Source organism: Gopherus flavomarginatus, chromosome 6 (genome assembly GCF_025201925.1).
Source record: "Gopherus flavomarginatus isolate rGopFla2 chromosome 6, rGopFla2.mat.asm, whole genome shotgun sequence".
In the NCBI taxonomy this organism is placed as follows: domain Eukaryota; kingdom Metazoa; phylum Chordata; order Testudines; family Testudinidae; genus Gopherus; species Gopherus flavomarginatus.
Window position 1 is genome coordinate 119273390 of NC_066622.1, and position 17645 is coordinate 119291034.

Sequence of the window (17645 nt, forward strand, 5' to 3'; positions counted from 1 at the left end):
ACTTTTCTCCTCTTTCCCCTCAGCCTGATAATCATCTAGGCTTTCAGATTCCAATTCATTTTAAAATAATGTGTTTATCTGGGACCTACTTGCTGAGCAACCAAACATGCAAAGGGCATCAAATGTGAATTCTGACCTGGAAGATATTGTACAATAAGGCAGATAAGATAGAGATAAATACACAGACACTGGCGCAGTTTTCCAAATGCCCAACGGGCAGTTATATTTGAATTGATCTTTCAAAGGAAGTTGAGCGCCTAACTCTTATTTGTGCCATTACAAATCTCTCCCAACCCCCAGAGGGGCAAGCCCATCCCAAATGAATGCAGAAAGTACAAATACAGAAACAGACACCTTCTACTACTCCTGGAGTGACCTAATTCCTGGGTTTGCAGGTAACAGAATCAGGAATTTGTTAACTACCTGTACTTTATGTACTCTGGTATCACGTGCCATAATTCCTGGGTTTGCAGGTAACAGAATCAGGAATTTGTTAACTACCTGTACTTTATGTACTCTGGTATCACGTACCATAACTCCCATTAAAAAAAGAAAATTTGCTACAGGCAGAACTTTTTTTTATCATATAATACTTCCAGAACCCTAACATTATTCAGGTTTTATTGTAAAGCTGTCAAAATCATCCATAGTTTCATCAGTCTTAAAACATTTGAATTACGTATTTCAATAACCTTTAAGATGTGTTATTCTTTGTCATACTACTGAATCATAAGAAGGTTCTGGCTATCTCTTAGAGATTTAAATTTCCAATCTACTGAAGTAATACCCTCAACCTGTTATTTCTACGCCACTGAGGAAAGATTACAATGAAAATTGGACTTTAGGGAGTTCCTTCTACTCCAAGTGCAAGTTGAAAACATCTCAGCAGTAGAAGGCAAAGTCAGGGTCTCAGTAAGAAGCAGTCATCAAGGGAAATGACTGGTGATTATTGATTAAAGCAGCCTGAGAATTTTAAACGTTGCCACAATCTACCATTACCGTAGTGAAATAGTATTATAAAAAAAAAGATCTTTTTTCATTAAAAATAAGGTAATAGAAAATTGTAATATGTTTTATAAAACACAATTCATCTAAAATGATTTAATGATTGTGTGGTACTGCTGATTTGACATTTAAATGGATTTCAGAAATGGAATAAATTATTACTGAGTATTTTATAATGGTAGAAGTAATTAAACTGCTCCTTATTTTGCTGTCATAGGTATAGACATAGCACATTTAGGAGAGAGAGAAATATCACATAACAGATAATTAAGGAACCAATTGTATTGTAAGAACAGTGTATATTTACATGTGTACACACACACATGCACACAAAGTCAAGTTAGGAGATGCCAGAATAAATGCTACCCAAACAAGTTTGATTTGGCCTCCTTGTGCATATGCATTATGATACAATCTATTTTTCTGCATATATACTACTTTTCTGCAGTGAAAAGTGTCAAGCAACTTAAACTATAGGTGGCACTACCAGCTCTGCCTATAATATAATTTCTTTCAGTTATTTAATACACACACACACACTTTTTATATATAAAAACATATACATAATATATATATTCAATATAATAAAACATTCTATTTAGACACACACGCCGTGGAGGTGTCTACCCAGGCCCTGGTCTTGACTTGCTGAGAGTGTGGCCTGCATGTCCCTGCTGATGAAACCCAGACAGAGGGAATCACCTGGTATGAGAGGTGTCTCCCGTAGGAAGCAGGTAAGAGAGCTGCAGGAGGAGATGCTTCATCTGCGTAGCATCCGGGAGCATGAGGACCTCATCAACAGGATGCATGTGTAAACATCTGGGACAGAGGATGTTACCAGTCTACAGAGGACTACAGCAGCACCAGAGAAGAAAGGAGGAATGGCTGTTTTAGAGGGAGGAGACTGGCTGCTGGCCATGTTGGGCATTAGACAAAGCTCCACCCACCACCCATGTCCACTGTCTATTGTGGTGACAAACCAGTATGCTGTACTGGCAACAGGAAGTTGAGGAGCAGACCCCAGTGACTGAGGAGGAGCTACTTACCCCAAAGGTGGAAGGCTCACGGCCACTGCACCCAAGAGGAGGCGGTGTAGGGTGCTGGTGGTTGGTGACTCTCTTCTGAGGGGCATGGAGGCATCCATCTGCTGACCTGACATGAGACCAGGGAGATGTGTTGCCTGCCCTGGGGCCCATGTCAGAGATGTTATGGAAAGGCTGCCAAGGCTCTCTGATCACTACCCTATGCTCCTCAGCCACATGGACACTAATGATCCTGTCAGGCAACCCTGAGCAGATCAGCAGTGACTACAAAGGTAAAGGGGTCAGGGCACTAACTGAACTCTTGTCCAGCCTCCCAGCTGAATCATAGAATCATAGAAGATTAGGGTTGGAAGAGACCTCGGGACCCCTGCTCAAAGAAGGACCAACACCAACTAAATCATCCCAACCATGGCTTTATCAAGCTGGGCCTTAAAAACCTCTAAGGATGGAGATTCCACCACCTCCCCAGGTAACCCATTCCAGGGCTTCACCACCCTCCTAGTGAAATAGTTTTTCCTAATATCCAACCTAGACCTCCCCCCCTGCAACTTGAGACCATTGCTCCTTGTTCTGTCATCTGCCACCACTGAGAACAGCCGAGCTCCATCCTCTTTGGAACTCCCCTTCAAGTAGTTAAAGGCTGCTATCAAATCCCCCCTCACTAAATAAGCCCAATTCCCTCAGCCTCTCCTCATAAGTCATGTGCCCCAGCCCCCTAATCATTTTAGTTGCCCTCTGCTGGACTCTCCAATTTGTCCACATCCTTTCTGTAGCGTGGAGCCCAAAACTGGACACAGTACTGCAGATGTGGCCTCACCAGTGCTGATTAGAGGGGAATAATCACTTCCCTCAATCTGCTGGCAATGTTCCTACTAATGCAACCCAATATGCCATTAGCCTTCTTGGCAACAAGGGCACACTGCTGACTCATATCCAGCTTCTGATCCTATCCCTACCCTCCAGCATATCTACCTCTCCTCCCAGCTTAGTGTCATCCGTGAGCTTGCTGAGGGTGCAATCTATCCCATCATCCAGATCATTAATAAAGATGTTGAACAAAACCGGCCCCAGGACTGACCCCTGGGGCACTTCGCTTGATACTGGCTGCCAACTAGACATTGAGCTGTTGATCACTACCCGTTGAGCCTGACGATCTAGCCAACTTTCTATCCACCTTATAGTCCATCAATCCAATCCATACTTTTTAAACTTGCTGGCAAGAATACTGTGGGAGACCATATCAAAAGCTTTGCTAAAGTCAAGATATATCACATCCACTGTTTTCCCTATATCCACAGAGCCAGTTATCTCATCATAGAAGACAATCAGGTTGGTCAGGCATGACTTTCCCTTGGTGAATCCATGTTGATTGTTCCTGATCATCTTCCTCTCCTCCAAGTGCTTCAAAATGGATTCCTTGAAGACGTGCACCATGATTTTTCCAGGGACTGTGGTGAGGCTGACCAGTCTGTAGTTCCTCAGATTTTCCTTCTTCCCTTTTTTAAAGATGGGCATGATATTTGCCTTTTTTCAGTTGTCTGGGACCTCTCCCGATTACCACGAGTTTTCAAAGATAATGGCAATGGCTGTGCAATCACATCAGCCAATTCACTCAGCACCCTCAGATGCATTAGATCTGGAGCCATGGACTTGTACATGTCCAGCTTTTATAAACAGTCCTTAACCTGTTCTTTCACCACTGAGGGCTGCTCACTTCCTCCCCATACTGTGTTGCCCAGGACAGCAGTGTGGGAGCTGACCTTGTCTGTGAAGACAGAGGCAAAAGTACTTCAGCTTTTTCCATATGATCTGTCACTAGGTTAGCTCCCCCATTCATTAAGAGTCCCTCAATTTCCCTGACCTTTTTCTTGTTGCTAACAACCCTGTAGAAACCCTTCTTGTTATCCTTCACATCCCTTGCTAGCCGCAATTCCAGTTGTGTTTTGTCCTTCTTGATTACACCCCTGCATGCTCAAGCAATATTTTTATACTCCTCTCTAGTCATCTGACCAAGTTTCCACTTCTTGTAAGCTTTCTTTTTGTGTTTAAGCTAACCAAAGATTTCACTGTTAAGTCAAGCTGGTCGCCTGCCATATTTGCTATTCTTTCTGCACATTGGGATGGTTTGTTCCTGTACCCTCAATAAGTCTTCTTTAAAATACTGCCAGCTTTCCTGGACTCCTTTGCCCCTCGTATTCGCCTCCCAGGGAATCGTGCCCATCCGTTCCCTAAGGGAGTCAAAAGTCTGCTTTTCTGAAGTCCAAGGTCCGTATTTTGCTACTCTCCTTTCTTCCTTTTGTGAGGATCTTGAACTCAACTATCTCATGGTCACTGCTACCCAGGTTGCCACCAACTTCTACTTCCCCTACCAATTCTTCCGTGTTTGTAAGCAGCAAATCAAGAGGAGAACAGCCCCTGGTTGGTTCCTCTAGTAGTTGTACCAGGAAGTTGTCCCCAACACTCCAAAAACTTCCTGGATTGTCTGTGTACTGCTGTATTGCTCTCCCAGCAGATGTCAAGGTGATTGAAGTCCCCCATCAGATTCAGGGCCCGTGCTCTGGAAACTTCAGTTAATTGTCCAAAGAAAGCCTCATCTACCTCATCCTCCTGGTCCGGTGGTCTATAGCACATGCCCACCACGACTTCATCCTTGTTGCTCTCACTTCTAAACTTAACCCAAAGACTCTCAACAGGCTTTTCTCTAGTTTCTTTAGGCAAGGGCTCAGGCAGGGACACACACATGCTGGAGATGAACTCATGGCTGCGCAAATAGTTTCGATGGGAGGGCTTCAGCTTCCTCGACCATGGGATGCTGTTCCGGGAAGATGCTCTGCTGGGAAGAGATGGGATCAACCTGACCAAAAAGAGGGAGAGCATCTTTGCCCATCAACTCACCAACCTAGTGAGATGGGCTTTAAACTAGGTTCAAAGGGAGCAGGTGACAAAAGCCCACAGGTAAGTATAATAAAAGGCAAACTTAACAGAGGATTGAAGGGAGAAAATTACAATAGGGTCATGGGAGCAACAAGAGGTAAATCGGTGGGGAAATCTGCTCAACACTTTAAACGTTTATACACAAAGGCAAGAAGGGAGAACTGGAAGTATTAGTCCATAACCTAAATTATGACTTAATTGGCATCAGGGTGGGATAAGTCTCATAACTGGAATACTGGTACAGAGGGGTATAGCTTCTTCAGGAAGGACGGGAAGGATTAAAAAAAAGAGGAGGTGTTGCATTATACATCAAGAATTTATACACTTGTTCTGACGTCCAGAAGGAGGTGAGAGACAGACCAGCTGAAAGTCTCTGGGAAAAGATAAGAGAGGCATGACTTCATGGCAGGGGTGTATTATAGACCACCAAATCAGGAAGAGGAGATAAATGAGCTATTTCTAGAATAAATAACAGAAATATCCAAAACATAAGACCGTAGTAATGGGGGGCTTTAACTACCCAGAGATCTGTTGGAAAAGTACTACAGCAAAACTCAAAATTTCCAATAAATTCTTGGAATATATTGGGGACAACTTTTTGTTCCATAATCTGGAGGAAGTAACCAAGAGAACGGTCATTTTAGACTTGATTCTCACCAACAGGGAGGAATTAGTTGTGAATCTCACCAACAGGGAGGAATTAGTTGTGAATCTAGAGGTGAAAGGGAACCACAAAAGGGAAGTACAAAGTCAGGAAGGCTAAGGCAAAAAATGAGTTATACCTAGCAAGGAACAATGAAAGGCAATAAGAACTGGTTCTTGAAATACATTAGGAGCATGAAAAAGATGAAGGAAAGTGTAGCTCCCCTACTTAGCAGGAAAAGAGGGCTAACCATTACATCAAGAAGGCTGAAGTGTTTAATGGCTATTTTGCTTCAGTCTTCACTAAAAAGGCTAATAGTGACCAGATTGTCAACACAATTAATGACAATACCACAGGGGAAGAAACACAAGCCGAAATAGAGAAAGCACAGGTTAAAACATATTTAGGTAAGTTGAAAATATTCAAGTTGGTATGTTCTGATGAAATTCATCCTAGGGTACATAAGGAACTAGCGGAAGCAATTATCATAGAGGACAGGTGATGTCCCAGATAACCTGACGAGGGCAAACACAGTATCTATCTTTAAAAGGGGGAACAAAGAGAACCCCAGAAATTATAGACCCACTAGCTTAACTTCTATATCTAGAAAGATACTGGAACAAAATTATTAAACTATCAATTTCTAAGAACCTAGAGGATAATAGGATTAATAGCCAGCATGGATTTGTCAAGAAGAAATCATACCAAACCAATCTAACTTCCTTCTTTGACTGGATTACTGGCCTAGTGGATAAGGTGGAAGTAGTAGATGTGCTAAATCTTTATTTTAGTAAGGCTTTTGACATAGTCCCACATGACATTCTCATAAGCATATTAAGGAAATGTGGTCTAGATGAAATTACTATAAAGTGGGTGCACTTCTGGATGAAAGACCATACTGAAAGAGTAATTATCAATGATTTGATGTCAAACTGGGAGGGTGTACCTAGTGGGGTACTGCAGGGTTCAGGCCTGGTTCTAGTACTATTCAATTCTCTCATTAATGACTCAGATAGTGGTGTGAAGAGTATGCTTACAAAATGTGCAGATGCTACCAAGGTCAGAGAGATTCCAAGCACTCTGAAGGACAGGATTAAAATTAAAAATGACCTTGAAAAATTGGCGAGTTGGTCTGAATTCAACACAATGAAATTCAATAAAAGGTAAGTGCAAAATACTTCAGTTAGGAAGGAAAAATCAAATGCACAACTACAAAATGGGGAATAACTGGCTAGGTGGTAATACTGCTGAAAAGGATCTGTGGGTTAAAGTGGATCACGAATGGAATATGAGTCAACAGTGTGATGCAGTTGAGAAAAAGGCTAATATTATTCTGAGGTGTATGGATGGGTGACGGGATGGATCACTTGATGATTACCTGTTCTGCTCATGCCCTCTGGGGCACCTAGCATTGGCCACTGTCGGAAAACAGGATACTGGGCTAGATGGACCTTTGGTCTGACCCAGTATGGCCGTTCTTATGTTCATTCTAGGCACCACATTTTAGGGAAGATGTGGACAAACTGAAGAGAGTCTCTTGTGGAGACTCTACTTTTGTTCTTTTTTGTGTTGCTGTTTCCTTTAACTTAAGTAATAGTCCTTCCTCCTGAAATACTCCAAGATGGTGGAGAGGAGAAAAAGAGGGTATGGTAAGGAAGGAAGGATAGAATAATTGAAAAGGGAGAGGAGGATGAAGGGATAATTAGGGAGAGGAAAGATATATACTACAGGGCACAATACAGAGTGATAGGAAGAAGGAAGTAATGGAAGGGAACAAAGGATCACAAGAAGAAGAGGAGAAAATATGGAAAAATGATGTTGCATATTTCAGGAGAATTTCCTGCATTACAGTACCTCTACTAGGTGATTGAGAAGAAAATGCAGAGGAGAAGAAATACAGCAGGTCACTGCACTCAGGTATTTATACTACATTTGCCCTAATGGATGAGGTCAGACTCTTCTGTCTAATTAGATTTGTGGGTTGGGCTGGAAATTTTTTCTTTACATTGTTATTTTAAAGATTCTTTGTCAGATCTTTTCTAAGACTTCATAGGAATAAATGTAAATATAATGTAAAATTTTAGAATGGCCATTGAACAAAGCACTTTTCATTTGCCAGTGTGGGCCCAATCCTGAAGTCCACAGTCCATCAATCCTTCCATTGGTTTCAATGAAAGTTTTGACTGAGAAAAGATTGCCAGATGGTGGCCCAGAAACCTATTTTTTTATTCAGGTGACAATAACTACGCAGCACATCTAGTGAATGTTGCACAAGAAATCTTACCTGCTGTGGCTCAACTTCCATTTCTGCCAAGGCTGATTGAAAAAACATTTTTGCCGGCTTTCCCACCACCTCGGCTTGAACATCACAAGCATACTAAGAAAAAGCACAGAAATAATATTGTATAGATTAGAAAAGGATTTGTTCAACTTCATATTCTCTGTAGATTGTATGAAGGAGTATGTGATTATTGACTGATTCCTTTCAATAATGTATGGATTAGTAGATGAAGTTAACAGAGGATTTGGATAATAGGAGTGTTGGTTGTTCTCTGTTAGGGGCAAAAGCCTTCTTGAAATGTCTAGAATTAAGAATTGGGCACATTTTCCAACATGAAAGTAGTCTTCTAATTCTAATCTTGCTCACATTGGAGTCACAAAAATTCATTGTTACAGCAATGATGTGCTTTGCCGACAAACTTGTGTTCAGGAATTGTGGGTGAATTTCAAGGATATGGAGGTTTTGTGAACCATATAGCCCATTTTTAAGGTTGAAAGCCTTATTTAGCTGTAGTTATATACCCATGTTGTAATAAATAAGGCGTTCCTAGCTAACAGGAAGCCTGCACTGTTTATTATGGGCAGGCTACCCTCCCCAAAAGCTACACTGGCAAAAATGAGTTCACTGCATTCACATGGTATATACATATGCTTGTTATTTTTCCATTAGAATGCTTCCCGTCCCTCTCACTTTGCTCCTTTCTCCATAGTTGCTCTGAATTTATTTTTAATCCCTCTCTGAGCCTCAGGGCAGGTCTACACCACAAACTTGCATCAGTGAAGCTGTGCTGCTCTAGCGTTTCTGGTGAAGATGCTCTAAACCGACAGAAGAGAGCTCTCATGCCAGCTTAATAATTCCATCTCAGCAAGAGGCAGTAGTTATATCGGTGGGAGAGCAGCGCTGTCTACACAGGGAGTTAAGTTCGGTATAACTATGTCACTAAGGGGCAGGGGTGAAAGTAAAATACAGCTCTTACCGGTATGGGTCTCCACTCCTTCTCCTTGTCCTCCCTCCTCCTCCTTCAGCCAGGCTGCCCGACGTTGCTAGGCTCCGCGTTCCCCTGACCCCCACATTCAGCAGAGGCTGCAGGGGCTCCCCTCTAGCTTGCAGCAGAGAGCAGGAGGACTGGTTGAGGGAGAAACCTCCCCAGGTAGCCTGCTGCCTGCATAAGAACAGTTTAAATCTAGCTGTTCACCCCCTGGTGGGGATTAGGGGCTATTTCTGGCATTCTTGTTAATTTCATTCAAGGTTGTTGGGGGAAATATACAAGATACTTAGAATCAGAGGGGTAGCCGTGTTAGTCTGAATCTGTAAAAGCAGCAAAGAATCCTGTGGCACCTTATAGACTAACAGACGTTTTGGAGCATGAGCTTTTGTGGGTGAATACCAGATGCATGATGAAGTGGGTATTCACCCACGAAAGCTCATGCTCCAAAAAGTCTGTTAGTCTATAAGGTGCCACAGGATTCTTTGCTGAATATACTTAGAGAAAGTTTTGTCAATTTCATCCTTGCACTCTGTGGGACACCAACACAACAAAAAGAGATCTGTGCCCCTATGTCCTAATGACATTTCAAGTGTTTAATTCAATATATAAAGAAGGTGGAATGAAAACTACTATTTCTTTCAAAGGAGGCACAATAATTTCCCTGAATATCCAGTTTTCCCCACCAATCCCTTTCTGATTTTGTCTATCAGGCTATTTGCTTTCCCTGTGAATCTTTAGTTGTTTTAGCAAAATTGCTTTGCCCAAAATAAACCCCGATTGGCGGAACACCTCTTCCCACCATGTTCTCCATGTGCTTTTTTTTTTTTTTTTAAACAGTAACATTTCAAAGTGGATCTGCAAGCAGACTGAACATCACAACCACGATCCTCTGCTGGAGAGGGAATGGGATAGATCTGAACTTGGAAATGGTTCCCGATTTTCATTGTATTTTTTGTCTATTATATTATTGAATATCACCTCATCCAGGGGGCATAAAAGAACTGCCCCGGCTTTGGTCACCCACCACCCCGCAACAACCGTGAGTGAAATTAACAAGGATGCCAGAAATAGCCCTGAATCCTGTGGTTCAGACCGCAGAGTGAACAGCTAAGTTTAAACTATTCTTATGTAGGCAGCAGGCTACCTGGGGAGGCTTCTCCCTCAGCCAGTCCCCCTGCTCTCTGCTACAAGCTAGAGGGGAGCCCCTGCTAAGTGCAGGGGTTGGGGAAATGCGGAGTCTAGCCACATCCTGCAGCCTGGCTGGAGAAAAGGGAGAGAAACAACAAACGAATGTGACAATGAGTTTTCCCTTTCCAAGCTTTTATTAGCTTTGAGTTTGAACTTTTTGTTATGCAGCCAAAAGAGGTGAAAGTAAGCCAGCACTGAATGCTCCACTTATTTGCCGGTATACTACTGCATCTTTTTTTACCGGTACTCCGTACCGGCTTACTTTCACCTCTGCTAAGGGATGTAGATATTTTCAAACCCCTGAGCAATGCAGTTACACCAAAGAAAGTGTGCAGTGTAAACCTGGCCTCAGTAAATGGGACATAATAAGTCTTCCCTTCACTCATCTTCAGCCTGACTTATCTAATAGGCCTCATCCCTACTATGACTTCAGCACATGCAGAATTTCATGCATGAGTCATCTAATTATAATCAATGGCATTACTCATATGCTGAATCAGAGCCTTAGACTGTAAGCTCTTACAAAAAAAGGAGTGTCTTACCATGTTTATTCTTAGTTCAAAGCCTTGCATAAAGGGGCACCAATCCTGGTTGGGATATCTAGCTTCTGTAACAGTAATTCTCTCTGCCCCATTCTTCACTGAATTTTTTCATTGTATTTTTCCTCTTTGACTCCTTTTTCCACTGTCTCTCCTTCCCATACAGGAGCCCAATGATATTAAAGTTAAAGCTGAAACTTTTGAATACATAAGGATGGTGTCAGAGCCAAGCAGAATGAGTTCACCCATTCACATGCGCAGCAATATAGTTAATTAATAGTCATTTCCTCTCTCAAAATGAGCAAAAAGAATTACAGAAGATAGAAATATGTGCTATCAGTTATTTTGAGCAAGATGCACAGAGCAGGTAAACATAATGCAAGCTATAAAATACCTCTAAAGCCTTCGTATACACTCCAACATCAAGTTTCAGACCATCGGTTTCTTTATAATAGCGCCTGGAAATGGAAGTGATAAAGATGTTGGCAACTGAACATAAAAAACTATAGTCTATTAATTCTGTGCCTATACAAATGTGTGTATGGCTGGGACTAGAAGATAAGTAATTAGGAATTCTGGAGCCTTAATTTACATTGAATTGTACAATGCAGTCTGTCCGCTACTCAATGTGGTGCACTGCTAATGGGGAGACCTAAGCAGATCCCTAGATCAAATTCAGACCTGCATATGTCACACAATTCCACTGACTCCAATGAAGTTCAACGATCCTATGCCAGGGTTGAATTTGGCCCCATGCTTCTACTTAAAGTGGTTACCACTGCTGTGTATTAGTGTTTCTCCCAAAGGATGACAGCTGTGTTACTACTCCTTAACTGCTAATCGCTAACCCATTGCTCTCACATGAAGAAAACAAGGACATTAGTTCTGGGGTAACCTGGCCAAAGGCGCTCTTGGTTCAAAATGACACAACCAGTTTAAGAGCGCCTCTCTTTTCTTGACTTGTTTTTCTTAGAACTTAATCTCTTTATGAACAGGTGAACTGCCAAATTGTTAGCATTGACTTCAATGGAGTTGCAACTGCTTATATCAGGCCCAACATAATTCTCTGAGTCTATCTGGCTACAGTTTTTAAGACATAGGGTCTACACCTCCTCCCAATGAAATCAGTCAGTTTTGCCATTAACTTTGGCAAGTGCTGCACAGTATTGGACTATATTGTACAAGGCACAGGATATGCCACTTACACACAAACAATACATGGAGATAGACTGCATAATATATTAATGACTACATTTTTTCATGCATCCCTTAACAAATGTTAAAACATTAGTTTGCTGTTATTATTTATACTGTGGTAGCAGGCAACGGCCTCAAACAGATTCAGAGCCCGATAGTGGTAGTCACGGTACAAACACATACACTTTTTCCATGTGTTTCCTGCAAAGTTTAAATGAATATTGCAGGGAGATGGTAGTGGGGAATCTTGCTGATTCACTGCAGCAGGTGTAGTCTGTTAACTCCACCCTGGATAGAAGGGAAGTGCATGTAGATTTTTCTCTTGAGTGGTCCTGTGAACAAAGGGTTGGAGCTGAGAAGTTCTAAGATGGAAGCTGAGAAGCAATCTGGAGAGAAGGCTTACACTGGCATTTATGGCCAAAGTCTTCAAAGTGTTTTGGGCACCCAACTTGAGATGTTTTAAAGGGGCCTCGTTTTCAAAAATTGCAGAGCACCTATCCTCTGAATCAGCTGCCTCAAGCTGAGCATCCAAAATCATTAGTGGCTCTGAAAATCTTGGTGCCTGCCTAAGTGTTATACTGAGATATCTTTTTTTTACAAAGCCACGCTCACACACACACACAACCTTCCATTGTGTGTGTTGACTGGGTTTTGGGACAAGGGGAGCACTGTCTGTTCCAGCACCTAGGACATAATACTTTGGCTACATTTGGCAACCTGTTTTATTCGGGCTGTAGAAGTCCTACTTGGGAGGTGAAGCTTTTCAAAAAGCTGATTTAGTCATATTTATTTTTGAGTTTTTAAAGAGCAGGTTATTTATGCTAAACCAAAACAATATATATATACCAGTGGCCCTGAAGGAGCTATTCTTGTCTGTTGTGCAACCTAGGGTTGTTATTTTTTTTTAAATGTTCATTCTTGGCCCCAGAAGCTGTAGTGAGAACTGTTTATCTCAAGGGTTCAATAGACCATAATGGAAATGGAAAAATCTTCTTAGTTTGTGGATTATTGACCTGTTGGAGTACAGCTCCATGCCTGCCCAGGAGCACCTAAATCCACTGTGTTGATACCCCTTGACACATTTTCTCTGTGGATTCTTCAGTATGGGCGAGAAGTCCCTACAACTTTTCACTTAGAAGAATAAACAGAAAGATAAAGATTGAGAACTAGCAATGACATCACTTTTGTACATCAAATAATCAGCTGATTGCAAACAACACTGTCCTTCCAAATATAAAACTGAATCCCCCTGTTATAGATCTGCAACATGAAAGTGATAAAGCCTTTGAATTCCACGTGTATTTATTTATTTGTGTTGCCTTAAATTAAAAACAGGCTGACCAATTTTTTTATTAAAGATTTCTTTTAAAAAATATCCTATATTCAAATTCTGTGAGCTCAAATTTCATCTGGAGCCTATTTTTTATGATCAAGCACATGGACACTCCAGACAGAGATGCTATAGAAATTGCTGAACTAGATAGCCTGCTAGATGGGTTTCCAGACCCTGAAAACAGAGTTTGTATGAGAGACAGTGGCACAAATGATGTCAAAAATAGGTTCAATGATCTAAGTGCCACATAAAAAGCATCAACGAACTGCCCTTACTATTCACGTATGGAATTAGAGTAATTAAAAAAAAAACAGAACACCTTGAAGCAACTCAACTGATTTCTTCTAAAGTTTTGGTTCGTTCTCTAGAAAGCAAGAGTGTCAGAGTCACTGAAGCAGAATGCCCTCTTCCTGAAAATGGAGTGATTTACATTTAGCATCTGTTTTGGACCAAGAGTGGGAATTGGCTTTGTAATTTCTTCTGTCATGCCACTGTCAGAAAATTAAGCTGTTTACGCTAGACTATAGAAGGTTAATGGCTGTTCTAGCAAAGGTCAAGTGGCCATTTTAAAGAGAGGCTGTGCTGAATAATCGAAAATGGCAGAAGGATAAAGCATAAAATCTTATCTGACTGCTCATCGTACATTTTTTTCAGTCATTTTGTCTGCAGCCTGATCAGGAAAACTTTAAAGATCTGTGCTAATGCAAATTACCATTGTAATAAGAAAATATAAATGTACTAAATAATCTTAAAAGCTTTGGCGCAACTTGACCATGCTTAGGGCAAGATTAAACACTGTTATTTGCTTTGTCTTGGTATAAATGCTGGCAGCTCATACTTATTCACGATGGCATGCAATTTGCCTGTCCTGTAAAAAAGAAAAATTAAATCACGTGCAACATAAAAACAAGTAAAGGCTTTTAAAAATAACTTGTGAGCTAATTCTTTTTTAAGTGTGGTCATTTGATTTGTTTTCTTGGCTCATGAAGGGCATTTTGGATTTTTTTTTCCCTACTCTGCAGGGTCTGGAACTTTGTTATTTTCAAGATAAAGTTATATGTAGTTCATGTTCAGATTTTCACAGTATTAAATACAGCAGCTTTTAAAAAGTGGGAAAGCCAAAATACAATTTCATGATCTTTTTCGTGACAATTAAATCACAATGTAACATTTATCTCCTCTTCTGGGACAGTTCTCCGTCCCATTAAAACCAATAGCAAAACTGCCACTGATTTCATTCAGAGCAGGCCTGGGCTCTATCCTCAGCTTGCGTAAACTGTAATAAACCTGAGGCTCTCCCACTGTTACTATATTGGTTGAATTATTGGTTGCCACCTAGTTCTCTTTCAATTTTAAGCACATAGACAGTGAGTGTGATTTCTGAATCATGGAGGTGCAAACTGGGAGTAACTTCATCAATAGAGTTACACAGGTGCATAACACGTAAGATTAGCATAAGAATTGGAATCAATCGCATAATTTATAGCAGTGTGCTCAAACTGCTCAGAACCCAAGGGTGCACTGGTAATTTACAGGGTGCAGATTACTAATCTCTTTGGATACCAATTGAGTTAGATTTTACAGCCATTCTGTTAGAGAAGTGTTTTCTCCCCCATGCCTTACAGTCTTCAGCTTAGCTTCCAGTTAACTAAATTTTAAACACACTGTTTTCTTTGCAGTAACATGCCAATGGCAGGGCCGTCCCTGGTGGGGGGTGGTGGTGCAGGGCCCGGGGTGGAAGTGATGGATTCGTTTCTTCTGGGGCTGACCGTGCTCGCCGATCACACCAGCCCACAGGGCCCTTCAAAGCACAGGGCCTGGAGCGGTCATCCTGATTCATCCTACCCAAGGGACAGCTCTGGCCACTGGACTTTTCATCTCCATCACTTGGTTCAGAATATATGTCCACTTTTATACAGCTTTTGCAACATTAATGTCTGACTGTTTGTGTCCCAAATTTGCATAGGCCCTGAAACTGCCCCACACTCTAAAGGGGTGCATATATATAAAATCTTTGTTTCTGATTCAGTATCAGTCATAACACCATGACACTACTAAAAAAATAGTACCTGGTAGTTGAATGCTACTACGTGGCCAAGCCGAAGAGGACAAGAGGCGCAGGTGGAAGGACAGACTGTTCTCCAGTCATGGTCAACAGCCTCCCGCTGAGCCTGAAAACATCTGCCCTCATTGTAACAGAACTTGTGGTTCAAGGACTGGCCTTATTAGCCACCTGAGGACCCATAACTCCCATGAAAGATGATCATACTTGGTAACAAGTGATTGCCCATCATCATCATCATCACTTCTTGGCCAACAAAAGGCCTATCAACTCACATGACAAAATGAGGTACCATCATCACGATTTTTAAGCTCTAATTTTGCTGACACTATTTTGCACATTCTAGCAATCTCAGGAGAGAAGCCAAGGATTAAAGGGATATGAAGACTAAACTAACCTCTTATTCCTAGAATTGGTCCCTCAAGGACACTTCCCATGCTTAACCTGTCCTGCGCCCCCTGTGCTGTTGATTCTATACCCATCACTAGCACACTGCTGAGTCAGAAATAATTTTTTTAATTATCTTGGTAATAGACTTTAATTATACTTACATTGCTATACTGTTGTTCATTATTTAAGTGCAATACATCACTTCCAACGTAAAAGGCAAGACTCATTATGATTCCTTCCAAGTGTTCTCTTAGACTTTAAGATCTTTAGTTCGCTTTGTGAAGTGCGTGTTGATCTTTCTTACTCTGTTACAGCATAGCAACTTAAACTCATGCTAAACTTTAAATATGGGCTTCAGCGATTAGCTGAAACTGGACCTCTGAGAATAGCTCCTTCTGTATAAGCTGAAAGCTGTGCTTATAACAAACATTTGCCATGCTGTGGAACCTGTGCCATACCAATGAGCCTCCTCTACACCAAGAGCATTACTGAAGAGTCAATCTATATTAATAGGCAAATATTGTTTAGCCTCCAACCTCCAACAGCCAATGACTTTCAAGCTACTGTACTGAAACCAACTTCTCATTTATATGGTTTTCATAGCTCATGGTAGAGCCCCAGCATCAAAGCCATTCTTTAGGAATGCTGCTTCTCTAGTTAGTTTTCACAGATATCATTTGAAAGTAGAACTTCGCCTGTGATGGCCAACTTATTTCACAGAGACCACTGAACAGCAATTGGCTTAACATAGCATCAACTTACTATTGATCTGGGCAGAATTTGAACCTGGAAGTGAAAAGTTGGCTCGCTGTTCACTCAGATACAAGGAACCTTGTTACCAGCCTTCTGAGCCATCTGATCCTCCCCAGCATTAGTTTGTAATGGCTTCATATGCATGAGGCATTTATGGACGGCCTTATCATCGACGCCAGGAAGGCCCAGCTCTCACAGTGGGGTCAAAAGGCCTGGCTTGGAGCAAGACACCTCTGTTCAAACAGGCCATCCCACAAGCTATACCAGGGGTTCTCAAACTTCATTGCACCGCGACCCCCTTCTGACAATAAAAATTACTTCATAACCCTAGGAGGGGGGCCGAATCCTGAGCCCACCCAAGCCCCAATGCCCTGGGTAGGGGGTCTAAAGCCCAAGCACCATGGCTCTGGGCAGGGGGGCCAAAGCTGAAGTTCAAAGGCTTCAGCCCCAGATAGTGGGCCTGCAACCTGAGCCCTGCCACCCAGGGCTGAAGCCCTCGGGCTTTGGCTTCAGCCCTGGGCAGTGGGGCTTGGGCTTGGGCTTGGGCTTGGGCTTGAGCTCCAGGTCCCAGCAAGTCTAAGCCAGCCCTGGTGACCCCATTCAAAGGGGGTCGTTATTCACTTTGGGGTCCTGACCCACAGTTTGAGTACCACTGAGCTAGACTACCAGTTCCTCAGACTCTTCTTCATCTGTCAGCAAATCAACCCCTTCACCTTCAAATTACAGCTCCCTCAGTAACTTAAGATACATCCTGATTTCGATATATCCCTCCTGAAGCCTTACAGAGGGGACCTCTTTCGCAATCGCTCCCAGCAGCTGCCCCTGCCAGACCTGGTCCAAGGGCATGAAGAACATATAGCCCACACTATCCTTGACTCTCTACTGCAGAGGGAGAGACTGGTATTACCTAATCAATTGGGAGGGCTATGGTCCTGAAGAACGCTCCTTGGAACTTGCTGTCCATGGCCTTGCCCCTGACCTGGTAAAAAAGTTTCATCAAGACCATCTGGATAAACCGGACCTTTCGCCCCAAAGAGGGAGATTAATGTACAGATCCATGGACTAGAACCTGGGTCTGCAGAGCCTAGGATAGCGGATGTTCCCACAGTGCCACCAGGAAGTACGGTGTAGAGTAGGTGCCACAGGAAATACTATCCAAGGGAGCCAAAGTGACGGTACCCTGTGGCCCTCTGATTGGCCAAGTGCCATATTTAACCCTAGGGATTTCCCCAAGCAGTTGCCTGGGCAACCGCATAGATTTAGGCCTGCTGCAACTGCAGACTTTGCCT

At 42.2% G+C, this 17645-nt stretch overlaps 1 protein-coding gene across 4 annotated transcripts in view; it reads right to left on the bottom strand.

Annotated features, from left to right (window-relative positions):
• Window positions 1–17645, bottom strand: part of LHPP (phospholysine phosphohistidine inorganic pyrophosphate phosphatase) — a 172695-nt gene that overhangs the window by 117205 nt on the left and 37845 nt on the right. For 3 of the 4 annotated variants that reach the window (XM_050959690.1, XM_050959691.1, XM_050959692.1), the window contains exons 4-5: window positions 11016–11079; window positions 7910–8002 (exon numbers count right to left, since the gene is read on the bottom strand). In XM_050959690.1, the coding sequence (XP_050815647.1) occupies window positions 7910–8002; window positions 11016–11079 (157 nt within the window). The remainder of the gene's footprint in view (window positions 1–7909; window positions 8003–11015; window positions 11080–17645) is intronic. The other variant, XM_050959693.1, reaches the window with a different exon arrangement.